This window comes from Trichoplusia ni, chromosome 3, assembly GCF_003590095.1.
Source record: "Trichoplusia ni isolate ovarian cell line Hi5 chromosome 3, tn1, whole genome shotgun sequence".
Lineage (NCBI taxonomy): Eukaryota > Metazoa > Arthropoda > Insecta > Lepidoptera > Noctuidae > Trichoplusia > Trichoplusia ni.
The window spans coordinates 3,422,130-3,448,134 of record NC_039480.1 but is presented as its reverse complement, the minus strand read 5'-3'; the positions used below and the strand labels follow the sequence as shown (position 1 = coordinate 3,448,134).

At 38.8% G+C, this 26,005-nt stretch overlaps 1 protein-coding gene across 2 annotated transcripts in view; it reads left to right on the top strand.

Moving 5' to 3' along the window:
* LOC113508914 overlaps positions 1–23,331 on the top strand; it is a 32,402-nt gene extending 9,071 nt beyond the window's left edge. Inside the window, exons 2-12 of one of the 2 annotated variants that reach the window (XM_026892092.1) lie at positions 10,057–10,168; positions 11,035–11,202; positions 12,726–12,769; positions 13,593–13,677; positions 14,511–14,665; positions 15,169–15,392; positions 16,157–16,279; positions 17,687–17,848; positions 18,962–19,141; positions 19,801–19,922; positions 20,609–23,331. In XM_026892092.1, the coding sequence (XP_026747893.1) occupies positions 10,057–10,168; positions 11,035–11,202; positions 12,726–12,769; positions 13,593–13,677; positions 14,511–14,665; positions 15,169–15,392; positions 16,157–16,279; positions 17,687–17,848; positions 18,962–19,141; positions 19,801–19,922; positions 20,609–22,496 (3,263 nt within the window). In that variant the 3' untranslated portion in view covers positions 22,497–23,331. The remainder of the gene's footprint in view (positions 1–10,056; positions 10,169–11,034; positions 11,203–12,725; positions 12,770–13,592; positions 13,678–14,510; positions 14,666–15,168; positions 15,393–16,156; positions 16,280–17,686; positions 17,849–18,961; positions 19,142–19,800; positions 19,923–20,608) is intronic. The other variant, XM_026892093.1, reaches the window with a different exon arrangement.
* Positions 23,332–26,005: the final 2,674 nt, after the last annotated feature.

Sequence of the window (26,005 nt, the reverse complement as noted above, 5' to 3'; positions counted from 1 at the left end):
ATATTAGAAGATGTAAATTGTCTAGACTTTAAAAGAGACTGCGTCCCCTGAGTTTGTTTCGACATTTTTCCTCAGGGTAGTCAGATAGGAAATGTCGGCTCCAGCGTTCTCAAAAAAGACAGTTAAAAGTGATGATATATCCTATTTGCAGAATAAATGATTTCATTTCGAAATTTTGTCATCTGACGCTTGGTAAAAGTGTGTTAGCATAACCGTCGTTGTCAATCCAATATTGACATGAAGACAAAAAGGAAGTGTTAGCGTTTCATTTCAATGTCTAACATTCGCGTAAACCTAAGAAACCACTAAGGAAGTGTTACTTAAAATCAATAAAGCTTAGCGTCTGCACGGGGGAGTGGTATAGGTCACCACGTTAGTTCGATCCCCGCGTAGGACAAGCATTTGTGTGATCCACGAATGCTTGTCCTGAGTCTGGGTGTCTTGAGCATGTGACTTGAATGTTTGTGAAGCCGCCCGCGACACAAGCATCAAATTATTAGTGAGGGACGTCGTTAAAAAAAAATACAATCGATTTGCAAAAAGAACAAGTATTCGTATCGTATGGTTGATGTACAACCTGGTGTCAGAGTTGAAACCGCCCGTAGTCCTCTGACGTGACAAACACATGAACAATTCTCAGGTGTGTCTTCCTCACGAAACATTATTAACATTCGCGCATATCCTTTATTAGTTGTTATTGATTTATCTCTACCAGCGATGTTCATATACATCGCCAATTATATAGATGTAAACCATACCTTTAATATGACTTAAAGTAATATTAGTAGTTGTGCGAGCGAGATAGCACTATACATGACGTATCATCTCATCTCACTTCCGCGATCAACAGTTTTTACTTCATATCGTGGTACAGGGGCATCTGACCTGCGCGTTGCGCAGAGCCCTCGCAATCAATAATCGTTCTTATTTCTTGGAAATAGAGTATAGAATTGAGTGTATATAGGCGTCCTGTTACCTAGTATTAACTATAAACCTAGGTGGGGTGGTACTGACATATATATCAAACATTCCCTTTAACATGTCAAGCGCGAATCTGACTTTAAAATGAGGTTCCGTACAAGTTTTGTGCATTAATGTGTTTTTGCAAAAAAAAAACAAACTTAACTTTGCGGTTACCAAAAATATATCTCGTACATTGTTGGTAATAGTGTCGAATATGTAACGGTAAATATAAGTTTGAAAAGAAATTGGCGCGTATCTAATGATGGAGCCAAATGGTTACCATGGCAACGACATAAGCACAAACATTTTTGTTTTGGCTTTTGTTACAATTTTAGTTTTTTAAAAGATTGTTTTGAAAATGCGATTTTATTAAATTATCATTGTATTATCATCATCATCAGCCCATTGAAGTCCACTATTGGGCATAGAGTGTAATACTATATTAGCTTACTTGCGAAAGTGCTGGGCGATGTATTTAAATTTATCATGAATTATTCATTAGGTCCATTTGTTTATCAGATACGCATTTGTGTGATCCGCGAATTCTTGTTCTGAGTCTGGATGTCTTTGTGCATGTGACTTGAATAAAAAAAAAGGAAACATGTCTAAGAACACTCGCATATAATACATCTTTTATACAAGACAAACTACATTAAAATTGCTCCATCCGTTCGGGAGATCAAACATACATATAACACCCTTTTTTTTTAATAAATAAGGTTTAAATGGCTGTGCGTACACTTCAAACAAGCAGATAATTTACATAAATACATGATACCTCATCATCCTAGCTTTTTCCCAACTATGTTGGGGTCGGCTTCCAGTCTAACCGGATTCAGCTAAGTACCAGTGTTTTACAAGGAGCGACTGCCAATCCGACCTCCTCAACCCAGTTACTTGGGCAACACGATACCACTTTGACTGTTTGTCACACTTTCTAGCTTCCGACTACCCGGATCCACAATTTAAAGTGCCTTTCGAAAAACGGAGGAACTCGGTATGACATAAATTATTGAGGAAATAATTTAAGCGCGCCAAAAAAAATACATGCAACAATAAGGAAAGTTAAACTCTACATAGCATTTTGCATTACTAGGTAACTAAAATATTAATACTAATTTTGAAACCAAATTAAAAAAATGTATAATTGTTAAAAAAAGTAACAATAACAATGTAATAAACCAAACGCCCAACCATCTCTATATTTCGTAGCTAAAAATAGCTACCAATCTGTCGGCCATGTTGTTTTACCCCCCTCGTCGGCCACCCAACGCGCTTGCATCCAGTTGCACCCCTGCCTCTGCGGAGACCGGACGTGCATCATGTTTCCACCGTTTCCTAATCGTCACCATCACCACCCACCACGTAATAGACCTAGGATCTGGGTCCGCGGCCTAAGATATTTATTAGACGGCGATGAAACTCCTGACCCACGCCATGAGATGTCCGACGACGATTTTCATGGACGCGGTCAAGATAATCCTGGAGTTGAGGATCCGCCCCTCGAAGAGGCATCGTGCTCAACGGATAATCCGGCTTCGAATAGCGAAAATGACGTTGAATTAGGTAATTTTTTTTTATGTCAATCGCTGTTTTGACGTCTGTCTTTTTTTTTAGAATTTGTGCATGAATAAATGTCTTTTCGTCCTTTTTTGATGTGATTTTTTTATTGTTTTCGTATTTTTATTGTTTATGTGTGTATCGAATGAAAATGCTTTTTATTTACCCCTGTCCTTCTAATCTGTCCTGTCTGCGTAATATGAAGTATTGATTTTCACAAATTGAATGTCTCTGAAATATACTGCAATTTCAGGCTTGTTGTTCAATGTTTTTGGCCTTCAGGTGTTCTTATGGCTCAGTGGTTAGACGGTCTTAGGTTTCGATACCCTGCCAAGAATATATCGACCCTCGGTATTTTCCAGCCTTTGTTTTTTGCGGGGTGGTTGGGTGAGGTGGGAGGGGGGGGGTGCCAATAGGCGGGGTCAAGGGGTATGAGAAGGGGTTGCTGCGCTGCGCATGGCTTTTCAATCGCTCTATCCCTTTCTATCAATCTGCGTCACTCCGTTTATTGGAATTGAAACCATTTTAATTATGAAATTTTCGACTTTATCAAAAGTAGCATTGAAGGACGGCACTAATTGAAATGTTGCTATCCTTATCATCTTTAAGAGGATTGTAACGACGTTCATGGATACGATTTTTAGTTTACTTATTGAAGTATTCGATTTTCGCAAGGATAGCAGTGTGAATGAGGTCACCACACCAAATCCTCTATTTTAGATGTGTTGGTTTGATCCCTGCGTAGGAAAAGAGTTTATTTGAATCACAAATGCTTGTTCGGGGTCTTGTTGTCTTTGTGCATGTGGCTTGATTGTTTGGCAAACACCTCGCGACATGCGGATTTAATTCTAAGGAATTTAATATGAGAGAGTTTAATATCGAATTATTTCTTTGATAAGAATCTAATAACGCTCAACTCGCAATGAGCTGTCATGGTTATAACTCAATCTTTTTGAAAATAGGAACAGGTTTGTTTCCAGCATTGGGGTATTAATATTATTGCAAACATTAATGAATTTAATTAATTTGAACGTATGCTGAAATTAAGTACGAACTTGTCAAAAAAATCGAGAAAACTCGTGACAGAATTGGAACCTGAGACTTGTGGTTGTCAGCAATGTATGAAATCAAATCAAAGTCAAAATTCATTTATTCAAATTAGGCTACTAAGTAGCACTTTTTGAAGGTCAAGTTACATTGGACAGCACCCAGTTTCGGCCACCCTTCACCGCTTCCTAAGTGCTTTTGCTGTGAGAGAAGAAACGGCGCAACAAACTCCCCATGTATATACTTTGTTCAAAAAAGAATATAGTTTTTGCTATTAATATTCCAATTTAGAAAATAGTATATAATAGTTTTCTTTAGGTTCTCCATCATTTTCGCTATTATGCCAATTTTGGTTACGAAATTTTTTACCCGAAAAAACATCGTCGGCTTTCAAATACTTTGAATACAGTCAGATATTCTTCATTATTTGAATTGTCTACTTGTTTTAACCCTCTTTTTGAACAAATTGAATATCTATTAGGGTTATCTTTACGTTAGTCTAAATCTTAACATCTGTCGGAACATAGAGTTTTAGCAGACAGTGCCCCTTCATTGGCGTAATACAACTTTAACAAAATACTGAGGCTGAAAAATATTTGGAAAAAACGATTTTGTCCTGCAAAACGACATCTGAAAAATCACATCTTAGGTTATTTTATCAAGTCCACTGTGTTCCACTTCTGGACAAAGGTCTCCGCCATACCCTTCGACGATCCTCTTTCCTGGGCCATATGGAACCAGTCCACAGGTTTATCGTTTGGGCTGGTTCAAAGAGAGTGTTAGCAGGACGATCTAAACGGTTACATTAAGATCGTCCCGCTTATAATCTAGGCCGACCACAGCGGCGCCGTCCATCCGTTGGTTGCTTAAGTATATAAGTTAGTAAAATATTAAAAATATGTCAGCGGCTTGGGTGCCAGGATAGCCGACATCGGCATAGGGTATTCAATTAAACACATGTTCAAGCTTCATTATCGTTTAATCCTAGCCTAATCTGGACATATTCCCAACAACGCCCGCCCGTCACCGCTTGCTAAGCGCGCTGGAGAGAACAAACGGCGCAACAAACTCCCCAGCCTTGCGCTTTCCAATCATTACACATTATCTAGTAACTTTACACAATATTTACACCACAATCGCTAAATACGTCTCAATGATTACTCTCCTTAATATTACGCCATAATCAATTAGTCTCATGACATCTCAAATCTTGTAATCCACTATTCTTAATTCATATATCCCGCGCTTCTATTTTACAACCAGCCAGTATTGGCGCGAATAGTAACTATGTAAGTTTCATGAATGAGGTTGCGGATCATTTATCCCAAATGAGGTTTTAATTAGGATTTAGCTATTTATTCTCATGACCGTCTCAGACAAATATATCCGACTTAAAAACTAATACTACAATTAGGCCGAACTCCGTTAAATAAATATGAGATACTGTTGTAAAAATATTGTTTTTTATGCATAAGTATAACAATGTGCCGTTCACAATTTTGATGAAACAAATGCTGTAATACGCGATCTCAAAACCCTAAAAAGACGTTGAGCAAATTAGCAAATGTTTGTGTGAAGCTATGTCTACTTTTTTAATGTTAAAATCACGCTTAAGCTGTTTGCGAATAAATCTCGATTTTGTTCAGTTAAACTCAAGCTTGGAAGGATTTGTTGGAGGCCTTTGCCGAGCAGTGGGACACAGTGGGCTAGAGAAAAAAAAACTCAAGCTGCGGTCCCCGCGCGTTTCTTATTCACCACCTAAACTTTTAATATAAATCATTTTACATTTCGCGTCTATTAAGTTTTAATAGGCTTTTTGACAGAAAAAAAAATCTGTTAAATCCGAATCTGTCAGAGTGATTAAAAAAGAAATATTGGATTAGTATATTTGCTTTTATATCGTGAATTAAAAATTAAAGAAAGGCAGTGATTTAAAATTTCGTGCGAGGTCACTTACCAGTACGCTTTTTACTGTTTTTAGCCCCCATTGCGAAACATAAATGCTTTTTATCTTTTTCACTTTTTAATGATGTGATAAAAATTAAAATACTTGTCTAATATTTTTTGGAAATTTGCCTGACGGACTAAACAGATTTACAATATTAATTTAGTCAAAAAGCCTGTTAAGGCAGCGAAATATTGTTTTCTTCTGGCCCGTGAAATGTCTTTGTGAAAATTATAAGAAAATAATTGAGTATTGCTGAATAGGGATGACGACAATTTTTTTTTTTGCAGTGTCCGTCTTGTAGTTTGTATAATAATGGATACGTATTTTTTAATTTGTCCCGCAAACATAAATTGACCAAATTACAGTGAATTAAACTTACGCGTGACGTCACGATTGAGTATAAATTTTACTCTATCGTTACGTCACAAGCCTCCTCTACTAAACTTTAAAGCAGTTAATCTTTGTCAATTCTAGTTTTTCTGAAAAAGTAAAAAATACGCATCTCATACCTTTCAATTATCTAACTGAGGGACTAATTAGATTTTTTCTTATTATACCCAGTCGTCATCCCTATTAACGAGTGCGAGAAATACGCTAGCGAGTTGCAAACCATAACCTGCTAAGATACATCACTTTTTAACCCTCGACGCAAAAAGAGGGGCATAAACTTGACGGATCCGTCTATGGCATCATAGTAACCGAACGGATTGAGCGATTTCCATTAAGTCTGTTTTGTATTAAAGGTGAATTATGTGCGAGCGTTCTTAGACATGTGTGATAAAAATCCGTCGAGAATTTTTAAAGTTGGTGGGGGTATAATTTTAATGTCGGGATCATATTTTTTTCCCGGATTTTAGACCCTTATTACAACTATTTGCGATATTCTTCGTTTCGTCTAAACTAGCCTTTGTCACGTCACTTGCTGAAACGGAATGTCATTGTTATAAATTGAAGCTTTCTATTCTAAAGCGCTAGAAAATTGTCTAGATCAATTTTAGTTCATATTTACTCTGTCATGCGCCTTTGTGCATATCATTTATTGATTTCTAGCAGCTAGGGGTTCTATTTAAGCACTAAATGCCATGCGTAGTCCGATAGAGTGAGATAGGACGATATACCTGTCTCTTTCAGGCAAGGTGCAGCGGTGATGCGCTGTGAACCCGTGACTTTTGAAATGTCGCGATTGGAAAATCTTTACGTTATGAAATTTATTTGCTTTGAAGATTTTTTGTTAGTTTTTTTTCTAATTGGCCTGAAATTATTATAAACCAGTTGTTTCCCGCGTAGTAACCAATCTCGTATTATTTTAAAGGTTTTGTTTTTTTTTGTCTTTGAAGCACAATTTTGTCACTGTTCAAATCTCTGGACTGCTGGATTTAAATTAGCCAAATCGATTCAGCCGTTCTCGGGTTTTAGCGAGACTAACGAACAGCAATTCATTTTTATATATAGAGATTAAACATGGCATATTATTATGTTTAAATTACATTTATGTTTAATTGCATATATTTCTAGAATATAAAACTTAATTTTGTTGCCTCAGAACTTCGGACTGGATGAATAGCTTTTGTTCATTATATTTTCAATTAACATAAATTAGCGGTCATTTGGTCCAATAAAAAAAAATATCAAGTATAGCTCATTAGTTTTTTATTTGAATTATTTTAAATTCTTTTGTTGTTAATACAACATTATAGCAAGATAAAATCTGAAAGCTGTACAGAAACTTTCGTTGAATCTAGATTGTTTTTTAAAGCTGGCAAAACAAGCATTGATTATAAATAGGGGAACATTCCCCTTGCAATATTACTAGGTATACTGGACAGTCCCTAATTGGCTTGCTTCATCCGCTTTGGGAGGGTGAAACAGGAGCTATTACGTACAAAGCTATAGCGTTGCGATTGCTTGCATTTTGCGATGTTGCTGCGAAAATGAGATTTGTGTGTAGACGGAATTATATTTTTTACAATATTTTTTGCCTTTCGTCTAACAAAACTGCATAATATGCGTTTAGAATTTTTTCGCGGCCTTTTTTTTTTACAAACTCGATACATGCACACACCCAGACTCAGGTGACACACATAAAATAAGGTTTGCCATCTGGTCTCAAACTATTCAAAGCTTTCATTATAAGTTCTAAACAACTGATAAAAATATTTATATATTTCAAAATATTTATATGTTATATGATTGTCATCCCACAAACTTAATTCCTGGGTGGGAATCGAATCCACGACCTACAGAATAGCAGTTATACTTATCATTAGACCAAAAGGCGAAAATCTACGTGTCGAAATTAAAAGCTTCGATGCCCTCTCTTTGAATAATCGCTATTGCGTCGCTCTCGCTAGTTAGCTAATAACCTCACTCGGACGCTGCGTCGGATCGATAAATTTTGATTTTGGCATTTTGCCAACGTGATTTATGCGTGCATTTGAGATGACTGTATTTTTTTTAAACGACTCCCTTATTTACGAATTTAAATGTTGTGTAGAGCGGTTTTGACGAACATTCAAGTTACATGCACAGAGACACCCAGACTCAGGACAAGCATTCGTGGAAGTACAAGCATTGTCCTACGCGGGGATCGAGACGACACTTCGGTTTGGTGTGTTATCCATGGTGAAGATTCTAGATTAATAAAACAACTGAATTGAAGCAGGTTTTAGGCGCTTGAATTTAATGATTATACATTAATAATTTGATGATTTTCATTGTTTCACATCGTCCAGGCGTCTACTGGCGTTATACTTTATTATATCGGCTATCGCTGAAAATCAGTGCTGGGGCTTTGTCTCGCATAAGGTCGTAGCATCATGCTGAGCGAGGGCCGTATTACGTGCTTGTGACGCATACTACCTCATGTTTGACTATTTGTTTTAATATGTATGCGTCTTCAATTACGCAATAAAACGTATTTTCTTTCTTTCTTTCTATATGTAATGTTCTTAGCGATTAGAAATCTTATTTTCTAAATTTCTATGTTTACCTGTGGACAGCGTTGTGGGTTACATTAGGACCACAACAAGTCATTGTTATATTATCAAAAGTAATTTATTCAAATTATAATACTAGTAAGTAGCACTTTTTTAAGGTCAGATTACATTGAACAGCACCCAGTTTCGGTCACCCTTCACCGCTTCTTAAGTGCTTGCTGTGAGAGAAGAGACAGAGCATCAAACTCCCCAGCAGCACGCTGCCATTCCGTTTACAAAATTATTTCCTTTATTTAAATTATATAACATATAAATTTCATTTTTAAATATAGGTATATAAAAAAAACAACATATATTTAAAAATATAAAAAATAGTGTCTACCCGGCAACGGGAACAGGGCCCAAGCTGCCGGTAGTCAGGGCTCCAGAGAGAGGAACCTCCTCACGATGCGCGCCGTGTCTAGAAGTACCGCTCTCTGAATCAAACCCTTGACCCAAACGCCAAACGAGAGCCTCCAAAGTTGTTGATCGAGGCTCTTGGCTATTAAGCCATTGGCACTTACGACTATCGGGACAATGATTGCCGAGTCCACCTCCCACAAGTCGACAACCTCGTGAGCTAAATCCAAATATTTCAATTGTTTTTCTTTTTCCGCTTTCACGAGGTTCTCGTCATGGGGGATGGTGATATCAACAATCATTGTCCGACGCTCTGATCGGTCGATCACCACTATATCAGGCTTATTGGCAACAATAGTCCTGTCAGTGATGATAGACCGATCCCAGTACAGTGTGATATGACCACTTTCGAGAACTGGGTCGGGCACATACTTATAGTACGGCACCTCAGATTCCACAAGTTTGTACTTCAGAGCAAGCTGCTGATGGATAATCCTGGCCACTTGGTTATGTCTGTGCAAGTATTCACCGTCAGCAAGACGAGAACATCCCGAAACTATTAATATGTCTCAAGGATTCACCGGGACTGTGACATGCCCGACAGATGTCAACTGTACCATCCTTAATTATATATTTTCGGTAGTTATTCGTCATGATTACTTCATCCATAATTGCACATACAAACCCTTCGGTTTCTCCAAAGAGATCTCCGATGCGTAGCCAGGCCACGGACGCTAAGAAATCTACATCGGCCCCGTGAAGGGTCCGATAATAGCGTCTGTGTAGCTCCTTAAAATCATTATTATTATCCCTACTAATATTATAAATTCGAAAGTATCTCTGTCGGTCTGTTACGCTTTCACGTCTAAACCACTGAACTGATTTTAATGAAATTTGGTATAGTGTCCCGGTCTTTTGAAGAGTTCTCTTAGAAACGCGATATAACCGACCTCGATGAGGGCGAAGCCGCGGGCGAAAATCTAGTATAGAATAATAACAAAATGAGTGTATAGGTGCCGTGCCAAACAAACAAAAAATTGAGGTCGCTGTATTAGTTATAATATAACTGTTTGCTGTGCCTCAAAATAAAAAATAAATAAAATAAAATAGCCACAGTCAGATCTGGCTTGGCAATGCCGTCATCCTTTTCCTTCCAGACTTCTTGAAATGTAATATTTTATTAACATGCTCTCTCTGTTACAGCATCCATGGCCGAGTCCTACCGCGGCCAGGCGGGCATCTTGGACCTCTCCGACGATGTTCTCCTCTACCTGCTCAGCTTCTGCTCACCGATGGACCTCAAGGCTTTGGGCCAGTAAGTATCTCACGTATTCCAGAGGTCATATTGAATTTCTTTCCTTTTCCGATTATGTTTTGGTCTAGCTGGCAAGGTTTTGCGCCCGTATAGACTTGGCTTTAATATAATATTCCACAACTTTCATACAACGCCATCTAGTTTCAAACTAAGCAAAGCTTAATGTGGTTTTTTTTTCATTTTGATTTAAATTGCTTTGTGCAAAAGTTGAATAGGGATGATGACAATATTTTTTTCCAGTGTCTGTCTTGTAGTTTATTCTTATCCTTACTAATATTATAAATGTGAAAGTAACTCTGTCTGTCTGTTACGCTTTCACGTCTAAACCGCTGAACTGATTTTAATGAAATTTGGTAGTGATAGAGTTGACCTTGAGAAAGAACGTAAGATAGTTTTTATCTCGAACTTTTGAAGAGTTCTCTTGGAAACGCGGTATAACCAACCTCGACGCGGGCGAAGCCGCGGGCGAAAAGCTAGTTGTATATAAATTTTTAGTATTTTTCAATTTGTCTCGCAAATATTAATAAATTGAACAAATTACAGTGAATGAAACTTACGCGTGACGTCACGATTGAGTATAAATTTTACCACATCCTTACGTCATAGGCTCTCCTAAACTTTAAAGCAGTTAATCTTTGTCAATTTATTTTTTCTAAAACAGGAAAGAAAAACGTTTCTACTGAGGGACTAATTACATTTTTTCTTTTATACCCAGTCATCATCCCTACTATGTGCGATTGTTCATAGACATATTTCACCAAAATCAGTAGTACCGTTAGAAAATTAGTTCGGGGCAAAAATTTTGATCGTCAGAGGACCGTTTATAAGTACCTTCCTTCCGTTCTACGATGTTTAATCTCCAACAGCACCTGCACTCGCCTCGCCCGCCTCATGGCTGACCGGACCCTCTGGCAGCGCGTCGACGCCCGCAGCTGTCCCATGGGAAGTGACCGCCTCCGCTGGTTCCTCAGACACTGCTTCTCTGCAGCCACCACCGAGTTAGCCATCACCGGATACGCTAATAGGGAGAGCAGGTTCGATAATATCCTCATCATCATCATCATCATCATCATCATCATTATTATAGTCATCATCATTACTATTCTCTTTATTAAACCATATACATACTCATTACATTTTTAAATATATATATAAAAACAAAATAAAACAACATATATTTATCATCATCATCATTATTATTATCATCATCGGCCCATATACGTCCACTGCTGGACATAGGCCTCCGAAATTGATGTTGTGCGGGTTCGATCCCCGCGCAGGAGAAGCATTTGTGTGGTCCACGAATGCTTGTTCTGAGTCTGGGTGTCTTTGTGCATGTGACTTGTGTTTTTGTAAAACCCCCCGCGACACAAGGAGTAAATTCCTTACTGAGGGAGTCGTTTTTAATAAAAGAATTATCATCAAAATCATCATCATCATCGTCATCATTGTCATCATCATCAAAATCACCATCATCATAGTCATCATCATCATCATATGCCCATATTCTTCCACTGCTGACCATAGGCCTCCGTCCATCTATTGGATGATAATGATATCGTAATGTTTTATAGTTACTATCATGAGAATTGTAATGAAATGAAATCATTTATTCTGCAAATAGGATATTTTATCACTTTTACATGTCTTTTTTGAGAACACCCTAAGAAGAAATGTCGGAACAAACTCAGGGGTCGCAAACTCTTTTAAAGCCCAGACAATTTTCAAATTCGAGTGTATAAACTAATGCAGAGTATTTCAATAAATTGATAATATACCTGCATAAGGTTTATACTTACAAAAAAAAATTATAAAAAAGAGATTAAAAAAAAATAACGCAAATGAGTTGCATGTTATTAAATCAAATAATAATTAATATTAACAAAAATAAATTCATGCAAAAGCACAAAAAATGTCACATATGTATAAGATTATATGCAAAAGCAAAAAACATGTCAATAATTATGTACACAAATAATGATAGCTGTATAAGCGAGCAGTTCAATCCCAAGCATTTAAAAGAGGAAGCTCGTGGCCAAGCTATAACTGCATAAGTTGAAAATTAACGAAAATAAAACGCATCAAAGGTATTGAAACGTGTGAAAGTGGGGGTAAGAAGTGTACTAGTAAGTGACGTCACTCGAGTCGTCAACATAGTCTTAATTTTTGTACGCGATAGTAGTAAAAATTTAAGAGATATTTTTTGGAAATCTATCAGACTGGCTAATATATTGTTTTTTATAATCAAATATGTGCTCAATTCTAGAGGGCTTATAATATAAATTTTTGTTTTTCAATGGCCAAGCTGTCTCAAGGACAGTCATAACGAGACACTTGAGATTTTCTCAAAAGATGAATTTTTAATGATGCTAGAACAACAAACAATGGATATTAACATCGAGGTTAAGTAACGATTGGCACGGTCATAAATTTGTCGGGTTGCCAATTTTTGTGGGAGTTTTTTTTCTTTACTTTTCCAATTTGTTTTATTCTTTATACAAATGTATCGTATAGATTTCTTGTTGAAATATATTTTAACCATATTCTCCTTCTACAGGTGCCTCGGTATCCAAGATCTGAGCTATTCTCAGGACAACGAACGTAAGTTAATATTTTCTTTTAGAAATACGATCAGCAGAATTTACCTTTAAAAATAAAATACTTTAGAATTATGTATTCATATACATAATAGTAATGGTTCCAAAAATATAGTAATTTTTTCGCGAATTTATATAAAAAATCTATTGCACGGATAGCCAAATGTATTTGTGTGATTCAAGAATGCTCGTCCTGAGTCTGGGTGTCTTTGTGCATGTGACTTGAATGTTTGTGAAAAGCCCCGCGACTCAATCCTTTCTTAGTACTAATTAAAGTAATTAATTAAACAAATGGTGTTACAATATATAATTATAGTTCAGCAACATTTTCGCCATCGAGATACAATAATGTTTTCTACTGTTATTCTTGTTTTGAGAGGATAAACAAAAAACATACTAAAAAGTTAATTCATTTAAATCATCTTAAGCCCACTTTTTTAATTGTCACTCCTTTCGAGTTTTATCAAAATCGGTCCAGCCTAAATTGCATTGTCACCGAATTCGAAGCTGCCACGAAAATTTCAGCCTGCTAGCTTATCGGGAAGTGCCTCAAAATTGAGTTGCAAAAATCCAACCGGAACTACAAACAAACAAGAAAAGTGAGTGTATAAAGACGTGCAAATGTCTTCTCAAATTGTGTGCCCCATATGTACATTTTTTTTCATCTTTATTAATTTTTAAGGGGTTTTTTTATCTACATGGATACGTCAGCCCCATTGTACTGTCTACAAAATTTACTTACACGTTACTGAAAAGGGAATCACTGATTACACACTCGAACCAGACTACATATTCTCCATATGTACAAGTATTATTGACCTCATCAGCTCTGTCGCGTGGTCGAGGTTCGAGTTCCGGTGGTGTCGACGTGGAACACTTCCTCCTGCGTATGTGGTACCCGCATTTACCGCGGTAAGTAGAGATTAGATTTACGAAGAGTGAGTTTTGTGAAATAATGGTCATTTTTGAGAAAAGAGGAAAGAGGAATTGAAGGAGAATTAAAATAAATAAAAATTGTGATTTGGACTAAAAAAAATCTATTTTGTCCGTCGGATAGTTAAAAAAATATATATCGCTTAGGTTTTTCTACCTTCCGGGTATATAAAAACTATCATTATTTATTCATCAAAAAAAATCATAATATACACCGTGATTTTTTAGTCGTCTTAAAAAGCAGGCCAGTTCATGTATCCAATGACTAGAACACGTTCATGATAAAAAAAAAGGTATTTGTGAGATTTGAATAAATTTAAAATGCAATATTATGATGCAATTCGTAGTTTTTTAGAAACACAGCTCTGTTGCGAGCGCGGTCCGAGCCTTGTAACAATGGTGAGGGACGCGGGCGGAGGATTTTTTATCATTTTTAAGAGTATATTTGAGATTTCTCTTGTTTAATTTTTCTTCGTACTTATTATAATAGTTGACGAAAAAAAAATCGCGCCTAGGGGTATTTTACGTCTGATACATGAACTGGGCTACTTTTGTAAGACGACTAAAAAATCACTTTTTAGTCGTCTTACAAAAGATGATTTTTTTTGATGAATAAATAATGATAGTTTTTACCGACAAGTGACGTTATTAAGCTAGATTAGTTTTTTTTGCCAAAAACCCGTTTTTAAACATTTTATTTTTGTTATCCATTTTTAATACTCTTTTTTCAACTGAAGCTCACAACTCCACTATACCTGCACAAGTTGAGCTACGCAACGATTTTTCCTATAAAGAAATACTCTTTCTCGCAGCTACGCAGTCAGCCCTCGTTGGCCGGACAAGGAGGAGGCGGCGAACCACGTCCGTCTCCAAAATTTCCTGAACAGTGGTGGCCGTGACGACCACGACTACTTGGTTCGGGATCCGCAAGCGAATCGGAACTATAACGATATGGAAGTCGATCCTGGTAAGTATCTTCTATTAAATGATGCAACGGTTTACTCACGCGTATTTGAGAGTGTCCGACTAGTTTCGGACACAACCGGAGTCCTTAATCATGAGATGACGCGGCGGGCGAGCGAGCGGACTCGCGACGACTGATTAAGACTCCGGTTGTGTCCGAAACTAGTCGGGCGATCCCGATAAATATACGTGAGTAAACCGTTGCATCATTTAATAATGAAACAGTCTCACGATAGTTATTATAAAAATAAAGTATCTCCTATATTCATACGTTTTTATACACTCACTTTTCTTGTTTGTTTGTCGTTCCGGTTGGATTTTTGTAACTCAATTTTGAGGCATTTCCCGATAAGCTAGTAGGCTGAAATTTTCAGGGTAGCTTCAAAACCGATGACGATGCAATTTATCATTTATAAAAACGGCTGTACCGATTTTGATTGAATTTTAATGGAGTCACATTTAAAAAGATTTTTTAATTTTAATTTTATTTATTTTTAATCTGTTCAGATGGAAACTCTGGTGACCATCGTGATCGCAGCATAGATCTGTCCAAACCCAAAAATAATTCTGGACAGCCGGGACCCTCGAGGAAGAATCCCGACCGGGAACGGAACCCGGACTGTTCCGGTCCCTGTTTCACCTTCAACGCGAAGCTCATGAGGGAGCTGAGCAAGAAATGCAACCAGCTGACCAGCTTGTTTCTGGAGTATTGCAACATTGATTATAAAGTGGTGAGTGTGGTTTCTTTTTTTCTTATATTTCTAGCATATTTGTGTGCTGGGAGCTTCTATAATTATTGTTATGTATCCGACGTCAGCGAGGCAGACTCGGACGGAGATGGCGGAATGACCTTTTTTTGTTAGGCGTTAGAATCCTCATGGACACCCACTCTGTTGGGGCAGGAAATGGCTAGTGTCAGACTTTTACCGACTAAACCTGAACCGCCGTGCTACGTTATCCGCGTTTTTGTGTCGGTGTACGGCAATGCGTTGCAATCCTTCATACATGGCAGGATAACCTGGATTCGTTCTCACCGATCATATTGATATGTCTGCACGGATAGCCGAGTGGTTGAGGTCACGACACCAAACCCACTGAGCGCGACGTGTTAGTTCGATCTCGTAGGACAAGCATTTGTGTCATCCATGAATACTTGTCCTATCTTTACCGTACAGTACCGAGGTTTTGAAACCCTCCTTAATACCAGAATTAAATTCCTTAATGCGGGAGTCGTTTTTTGTAATAAATGATTAAGAAAGAAAACAAGTAGAAGAAGATTGGAGAGGCCTTTGCCCAGCAGTGGGACATTCCAGCCCAGTAATAATAATAATTATGTATACCGAAGATAGCTCTCGATGGCGTGCACTGGTAGGTCTATATCTAGCAGTGGACGAATATGGGCTGATGGTGATGATAATAACGATGATGATAATGATGATAATGATGATGATGATGATGATGATGATGATGATGATGATGACATGTTTACCCACAGACCAACATCCGGTACTTCCCTCCGATGCTGAAGAAGCTCTCCCTCCGCGGGACTCGCTGCTACAATCTACCACTGAACATGTCATACCTGTGCAAGATACAGGATCAGCTGCCCAAGTTAGAGGTAAGTGAACATTTAGAATAGAATAGATTAGAATGTATTTTTAGGGTACCTTTTGGAAAGGAAATGAAATCATTTATTCTGCAAGTAGGATATATCATCACTTTTACATGTCTTTTTTCGAGAACGCTGGAGTCGACATTTTCTATCTGACTACCCTGAGAAGAAATGTCGAAACTCAGGGGTCGCAGTCTCTTTTGAAGTCTATAAAAATATAAATTCAAAAAATAAAATACAGTGCATTGGGCACTGTATTTCTTTGGACTGGCCTTTTGAGGAAAATACCAGATCGAGGAGCTCGTTGCTAAGCTATAACCGCAGAAGTGAATCGATCACAGGTTAAGCTACGCTTGACGACGACAGCCGTTACAGGTAGTCAGAAGATTGACAAGTCTGACAACCAGTCTAACTAAGGGGTACCGTATTGCCCAGGTAAGTGGGTTGAGGAGGTCACATAGGCAGTCGCTCCTTGTATAACACTGGTACTCAGCTGAAACTGGTTAGACTGGAAGCCGACCCTAACGTAGTTAGGAAAAGGCTAGGCCGATGATGATGTGAGCAAGCCTGTGTCCGCAAGCGACACTCACGTATCGACCAACTCATGAAAAGGCAAATCGCCAGAATTTGCATATCTACCAAATGCAGTAATTAAAGAAATTAATTTTGAAAATGGACCTGCTCAGTACTCAATACTGAATTGCTTTCACAATGTGGTAATTTTAGGTACAATGAACAATTACGAACCCGCATAGAGCTTTCACTTATAAAGTCACTAGCTGTTGCCCGCGACTCCGTCTGCGTGGACTTCAGTTTACAGCGTTCGGTGGTCCCCGTTTCCATGGAAACAATCCCCTTAGTGATCTTATAGCTTTTACACACTTTTTAAATTTTCTCTCGGGAACTATTTGAAAAATCGGGATAAAAGGTAGCCTATATTCTTTTCCATGTCAATGGCTATATGCATGCCAAATTTTATCCAAATCCGTTCAGTTCGTTTTTGCGTGATTGAGTAACAAACATCCAAACATCGAAACTTTCTCATTTATAATATATATATAATATAAGGATTAAAATTTGTATATACTTAAATCTAAATCTTCTAATATATAAAATTCCCGTGTCACGATGTTAGTTACCGTACTCCTCCGAAACGGCTTAACCGATTTTTAGCAAATTTTATATGCGTATTCAGTAAGTCTGAGAGTCGACGAACATCTATTTTTCATACCCCTAAGTTAAGGGTTGCTCACACAAAAAATATACATTTTATTTTTTGGACGAAATGTTTTGTTTTTATTTTTTTATAATGTGGCATTAAAAATATATACAACAAGAAATAATTTATTAGGCAAAACAAAGTTTGACGGGTGAGCTAGTCAATGTATATATTTATTCCTTGTTTTTCTTTAGTATCTGGACGTGTCTGAGTGCGAGTGGTTTGAACCGGCGTCGCTGATGCCTCTCAGCAAGCTGCCGGTCCTCAAAGAGTTGTACATGAAGGACTGCGTCCGTCTCACAGAGTGTGTCGCCTACGCCAGTCTCGCAACACGATATGGTTTCAGACAGCTGAGGGTAAGTCTATATCAAAGTCAAAAACAATTTATCCTCCGTGGTCGAGTGGCGTACGCACCGGTTTCAAGGTGTCGCTAGCTCTGAGGTCCCGGGTTCGATCCCCGGTCGGGTCAATGTAAAAATTCACATTTCTACACTGTCTCGGGTCTGGGTGTTTGTGGTACCTTCGTTGTATTTGGATTCCATAACACAAGTGCTTTAGCAACTTACTTTGCGTTCAGAACAATGTATGTGATGTTGATTGCATTCAAGTAAGGCTGCAAAGTACCACTTCCTTAATGTCAAATGTTTTACATAGACAGCTCCCTATAACGCCCATCCTTCACCATTTCCTAAGTGCTTTGGTTGTGAAGAAGAAACAGCAAGAAACTCCACAACATAGCACGCTGTTGCTTTCTTACAATAAATAATAAATATATCCTGGGACAACACACACACGGTTATCTGATAACAAGCTAAGCAGAGCTTGTGTTATGGTAACCAGACAACTGATAAACTTACTTATATATTTCTAAATACACACATATTATAGATAAATTACACCCAGACACCAGAACAAATGATCACGCTCATCACACAAGATTTGTCCTGGGCGGGAATCGAACACACGACCTCGGGTATAGCAGTCAGGTTCACTAACCACTAGACCAACAGGCTCGTCGTTAATAGCACGTACACTGATTATTAACGAATGTCAGGCAGGTTACCCAAAAATGTTGTATGCGTATTTCTCATAGTATCACATCATTACAAAGTCTGATAGATTAAAATCACTTGAGATTATGAAATGTATGAAAGAACTCAGAGGCTATACATAGCCTCTTTTAAAGTCTAGAAAAAGTTGTGTTTCCTGCGACGAAGTTGTGTTTCTCGCGTTCAACGGCAGAAATGATAAATTAAACTTAATATTTTTGGATATTTTGACAATTTTATTTGATATTTGCAGGATAACAAAATAATCGATTTTTAGACATAGGACTTGAAAGACTGTCACTTGGCATCAGTTTTTTAACTACATACTTTATTTTCTAAAAAAAAACCGTTATTGTATAAAAAAAAATTGTGACAACCATGTGAATTGACGCAATTGAAGTCTATTTCTACGTTACACAGGTCTTAGATGTGAGAGGTTCTCCTATATCGGATTCGGAGATATCGGCCGTGGGCTGGCTTCCTCTTCTCGAGGAGTTGTACTGCGCCCCCGGAGACGACTACCGGAGTACGTCGGAGCATGCCCACGCGTGGGCTGAGGACCTGCAGCCGCGGGACCAGCTCGAAACCTGGGAGACTGAGGTGAGTGGTGGATACTTCGTTTTTTTAAGGTAGTTAAATAGAGGTTAACAATCTTGGTGTGTAAAAGTCAGTATAAATAAAAGAATATTAGATTAAAATAATCTAAAAACCCATATATACATCGTGATTTTTTTGTCGTCTTACAAAATATTATGATGCAATTCGTAGTTTTAGAAACACAGCTCTGTTGCGAACGCGGTCCGAGCCTTGTGACAATGGTGAGGGGCGCGGGCGGCGGCGTTTTTATCATTTTTAACAGGATGTTTCAGATTTCTCTTGTTTCCTTTTTCTTCATACCTATTATTTTAGTTGAAAATAAAAAAATAATAATCGCGCCTAGGGGTATTTTATGTCGGATACATGAACTGGGCTACTTTTGTAAGACGACTAAAAATCACGGTGTATATCCTACTGACACATAAATGTAAATGTAAGTTTGTTTGTTACGCTTTGACGCGAAAAATACTGAACTGATCGTTATAAAACTTTGCACATATGTTTTTTGAGAGCTTAAAAGTAACATAGGGTTTGTTTTAATCAATTAAAAAAACACGATTATGCTTTTTTTTTTGCGATATTCCATGCGAGCATAGCGGCGGGCAACAGCTAGTTTTATATAAAAATGCCTAGAAACCTGATGCATATCCCCCCCCCCCCAGGAGCCGGAGTACTTCAGGAACAAGACCCCGGAGCCCGAGGAGGAGGAGGATGAGATTAGGCCGGAGCCGCGCCAAGCCGAGGAGAGCGCGGCCTCCGCCCCCTGGTGGTCGCACGAGAGGAGGTACTGTACTTTAAGTAGACGAATATATTACGAAACTGGTACTCTCTGATATCTTGAATCAGATCCGATCCGATATCTGATTTCTTGAATGCAAGTTGCAAGTTTGATTCCAATGCAGGCGAAGTAGCAATTTGACGTTTTCAAAGGCTAAAGGTACTGGATATCGGATATTGGAATCTGAAATCGCTCGCAGTGAGCTATGTCTAAACCTTTCCCACCGAGGAAAAGGGTCTGTGCCCACCAGTGGGACGTATATATACTAAAATATATTCACTCATCATTGGCCTAGCCTTTTCCCAACTATGTTGGGGTCGGCTACCAGTCCAACCGGTTTCAGCTAAGTACCAGTGTTTTACAAGGAGCGACTGCCTATCTGACCTCCTTAACCCAGTTACCTGGGCAACAGGATACCCCTTAGTTAGACTGGTTGTCAGACTTTTTCAAGCTTCTGACTACCTGTAACGACTGTCAAAGATGTAGGAATAACAGCCGGGACCCACAATTTAACGTGCCTTCCGAAACACGGAGGAACTCGTTATGACAAAGATGGTCACCCATCTACGGACCAACCGCGTCAAGCATAGCTTAACCTGTGATCGAATCACTTATGCGGTTATAGCTTAGCCATTTTATTCACTATAATAACTTAATGATGATTACAATACTAATAAAATCTTATTCTACAGGATCATAGTCATCCAACCGAACAACGACGAGGAAGACGACAGTCCAGCCACGGTCCGCCTCCGTACCCTCGGCTTGCAGGTCGAGCCCGGTCCATCCGGGGCCAACCCCGCGGGGCCCAACCCCAACCCCGGCCCGTCGGGGGCCAAGCGCCACAACACCGACAACGGCTTAGACTTAGTCAAACGGCCACGACTCGATGAGGAACAAGAGCAAGTAGAAATAGTTATCGAGAGGCCACCTTTATCCGCTGAAGATTGTCCCAGGCTGAACAGAATCCAGGTCACTAATAGGCCTGTTATGTACGGAGGAGCTGAGCCCGATAGGCCGCAAGGAGAGGCCAATCCTAGTCCGAGTCCTGCGCCTAGTGATGCAACCAGTAACGCGCCAAGTTTGTCTAGAGCCGCCCGCAGAAATGAGTGGCTAGGACCTATCGCTTCGTCATCCCGGTCAACTTCAGCCCAACCTGTTACTAGGCAAGGCCTCTGCCTGACTCCCAGCATGTGTGGAAAAATATATCCGCATATGGCCAGCCTTTCTCCAGAACCGGATCTACCAGATGAAAATAACGACGCACCTATTCATGATAGCGGTGCAAGTTCTCAGGCTGTCGAGCCTCAGGCCAGTCTACCCGAGGCTGAAGGCCAGGCTGAGGCAGAGCCTCAACCAGCACCATCATCATCTGATGAAAGTGCCTCCCGCGGGGTCAATGTCACCGTCGCTGTGAAACTGCCCCCAGTGACAGTCACTTTCAATCCAGTAAGGGACGTTAACGTGACAGTGGAAGTTGCCCCCGAAGCCAATGGGGCCAACGGGGCCAACGGGGCCAACGGGGCCAACAAAGCCAACGGGGCCAACGAAGCCAACGAAGCCAACGGGGCCAACGAAGCCAACGGGGCCAACGAAGCCAACGAAGCCAACGGGGCCAACGAAGCCATTGATGACGATGACGATAGTGAGAACGGAGAACTGGAGCTGGTGCCAATCGTGGCCCCACCCCCGCCGGGGCATGTGCACATTATCAACCCAAGACCTACCTTCTACAACCCAAGCCTATTTAGGCGACGAGTGGTTAACGGCAATCATTATCAGCCTCATGTTCACATTCCGATTATGCCACCCCAACAGATACCTGCGCCTCCAGGACAACAGCAACCGCTACAACCGGTTATAATTGCTCATGCGCCAGAAAATGAATCGAGGAACGGTCCGCATATCTATGCCCCATACGTGAACGGGCCCCAAGCGGTCATTATACCTGGTAACGTGCCCCCGATCAACGCTGGCCCCCAAGCCCACCTGCTCATGCAACCGAACCGCATAAGGCAGCTCCCTTACGTCGGCGGCGTGCCTCATTTGGCCCATTTGCCCCCACTCCGCAACAGACAAATACCCGAAGAAGTCCCCGATGGCGAAATAATTCAAGATATATTCAACGAATTCGATGGCAACGCTCGAAACGACGTCATAAGACCCCGTTTCGTCCGTTTTCGACGGAATCACATGCCGAATCACATGCACGTTGATCTAGACATCCACCATCAGATGCCAGTTCACCAGACGAACTCGCATTTAGTGACCGATTCGGCGATTTTACGTTTCGGCCGGGCCGATAACGATGATATTAATTACGTTCATATTGCTCGCGTTGTCGACGGAGCTAGCGATCAGGGTAACCGCCCTGATAGGTCGAATTTACGGGTTTTGTCCGTGACTGGGTACAGGAACATCACTAATAGGTCCTTGCAGCATCTGGCTACAGCTGCCCCTCACTTAAGGATGATAGATTTTTCTGAAACGTCGGTCACTCAAAGCGGTGTTGATATGTTTAAGGCTATCCGGCCTAACTGTGAGGTGGTTTTCAGTGAATACACAGGCAGACGGCGTTAGGTTTCTTTCAAGATTTTCAGTGATATTTTTTTTTGTGTTTTTTTGAACGATTTTCGGGTTGGTGTGTTTGAATTTTTATTGCCTTTTCATTTATTGAATCAGACTCGGTCCTTATTAAACACTTAAGTTTTACACTGGGATAAATTACCTTGTAATAATTCGTAATCCGAATGTTGGTGAGTTTTTGATCTTTAACTTTCATAGTGCGATGAGGATATTACTATATACTACTGCTACTTTGGGTAAGCCTCGCTTACCGCGGTCAGTTTGTGGATTGGTCAACGTTTTGAAAAGTACGCACATTTCTGCGTTCATATGGTATCTTTCTACGCTATGTATTATCAAATCTGAAAAGAAAAACGAAAGTTACAAAATTTCTGCCTAAAATCGACTGAAAAAAAAGATAACCATTACCGAAAATCGATCAAAAAATACAATAAAAAAACCGTAACTACATTTTTAGTTCCGGTTTTTAATTTAAGCGTCGTTTAGTTACGGTTTTTAGTTTTGATGCCCACTTTAACAGCTGTTACTGTAAAGGGATTTTGTTTTGGGTTTTATTATTATTATTTATTTTACATTTACGCGCAACGATCGACTCTTACAAAAGGTATTAAAATTTTAAATAATTTGCAAGACTTATTCGGTTTTTGGGAAGTTGTTGAACATATGTTGACAGATCAGCTGATTTTGCTGGTGACAGCTGTGTTTTACACGCTGTCAATACAAACATTTGACAAAATAACTAATGATTGGTTCAACAGCTTTCAAGAAACTTATTTACATAAATTAATTGGTATATTAATTTTAACTTAACCTAAAAATCATTTTTATTTGCGACAAAATTCAAAATTTTTGTTTTTACTCTTCAAAAGAGTTTTAAATACATTTGTTTTTTTTTGTGAAATGGCGATGCAGATAGGAAGAGAGGAAATATCCATAAAAAAAGAAAAACAATAGAGTTTTTGAAACAGCTGAAAGCTGTTGACTCTATAATACTTGACAAAGTCTTGCATATACACGAAAATTGGTAAATTACAAAACTTAACTGTTTTAATGAAACTCGTCGACGTAATAAAATTAATAAACCTGCTTATCCGAATTCGTTTTTCCCAATTTTAAGGGTAGATGGTCCGAATTCTAAATTATACTGTAAAGAGGGTAGTTGCACAAATAACGGCTTGGGGATCGAACCTGTAGGCCTATGGCTCGAAGCCTGAACTTAGGCTACTGTGCCAATATAAAATTTTTGCTAAAGATTTTTCTGATATCATAAAATCTGTGAAGGGTAAATATTATAAATGTAACTATAATACAATCATTATGAAAACATAATGACTATTTATAAAAAAATAGTTTTTAATATATTTAATAAATCTAATCTTAGGTTAAGGTGAAATTAAAGCGATATTTAATTGGTAACACCAGCCTGTAACTGTCCCACTGCAGGCGTCTCATACTGAGAACGAGCATTGATTACCACGCTTGTGAGCTGCCCCACGGTGGGGCGCCAGTACCGAACTACACAGCGGCAAAGCCAAGTCAAATTTTCTCTGATATATATAAATACAGCCACATATGTTATACAAAATAAGGTTTCTGAACCTGCCTTTAGCCACCTGACAGCTGGACACCAGTATGTTACCTCGCGACTGTCTATCTGACAACGCAACGCATGTTACTGTAACACAGTATCACAAAGTGAGACTACGCGTCAGAATCGTAATGTTTAACAGTTGAATAACGTTTGAATTTCTATAATATAATCATATTGATAATTATGTGTGTGGTAAAATTATGAAATATTAAATTAATTTAGTGAATACTGTGACAAAAATGATAATTAAAAAAAAATATCCGCCTGCTTAAAAGGGGGGATTTTTTTTAATCTCTGGCGTTTTGGTTTGCAATCCTTAAAAAAATCATTATCAATATTAAATAGAAATAAATAAGATACCAATTTTAGTTCCTATTTAGTTATTATAAGGCTTCTTGTATCTTACGCATATTATATACCAGTTAAAAAATATGAAAAACCATTTTCTAAATCTAATAAAATATCTTTAAACACTCACACAGCGCTATCTAGTCCCCAACTAGGCATCCGAGAGTCGAGTGGTAGATCTGACTCTCTGAAAACGACGTGTTAGTTCGACCCCCCGCGTAGGACAAGCATTTGTGTGATTCACGAATGCTTGTCGTGAGTCTATCTGCCCGGCCGAAACGGTCACTCAATGCGAGTTTGCCTGGTGAACATCTGATGGTGGATGTCTAGATCAACGTGCATATGACTCGTAAACTCCCCGCGACAGAAGGATCAAATTCCTTAGTGCCGGAACCGTATTCAAAAAACACAATCGGCAAAACACCTGTATTCGGCTGTACCTAGTATCAAAATAAAATAATATGTAAACAGTGTTTAAAACTAGTTCTTCAGCCAACTTGATTCGTGTAACCCAAACAATGCAAAACATTTAAATCGGTTTAGTCGTTTTTGAGATGTTCAGGGACATACACCTTTACAGTAATTTATTATACATAGAATGATTATCATTTTTGTCGCACTATAGTTGATCAGATGAAAGACAATTTAGTTTAATGATGATAGGTGTTTAAAATTACCGTATTACAACAATTCTTGCAATTTACCAATGTTATTCAAATAGTGTCTTAACTGCCTCTTTGGTACCATTTCAGTCCTATAACACATCGTATGGTTGATGTATAATCTGGTGTCAGAGTTGAAACCGCCCGCAGACCTCTGACGTGACGCAAAACACCCTAGAACAATTCTCAGGTGTATCGGTTTTGTTTTGAAAATATGTTTCAACATCATTTAAGGCAAATTGTCTGTCAGCTGTTCAATGAAAATTTTGAAGTAAGTCGAGAATAATTTGAATATTATACAACAAGAAATATTGTGCCACAAGTATAGGAAAAATTTAATAATAATAATAAAACTTAATTACACTACGAAACGGACACTGTAAAGGAAAATTGAAATCATCTCTATTTCGTCAGCGCGTATCTATGAATAACTAACTGTTGCCCGCGGGCACATGAAATCGGGATTAAAATGTGGTAATCCTGGTTATAAACTATCTGTGTACCAAGTTAATCCACATCCGATCAGAGGTTTTTGCGTGTAAGAGGAACAAACATCCATACATACGAACTGTCGCGTTTATAATATTTGTACGAAGTAGGAAACTTGCCCAGTTCTAACCAAAATATTAAAACAGTTTTCTATAAAATGTTGTTCAAATTAACTCGACTTGCTATAAGCTCACGAGACAGGACTGAGGACTAAAAGAGACGGCACTAAGACCGAGTATAGCGGTCTCTTTCTCCCACTTTTGCATCTGTCAAAGAGTTGTTTTAAGATCCCGAGTTTTACGCAGTGTATAAAGCTGTCTTGCTCCCTCAATGTAACATTATTTAATTGGCTACAGGTGCGTGTCAGAGCGAGATATAACGATAAATTATATCTCCGTCTCCTTTCCCCATTT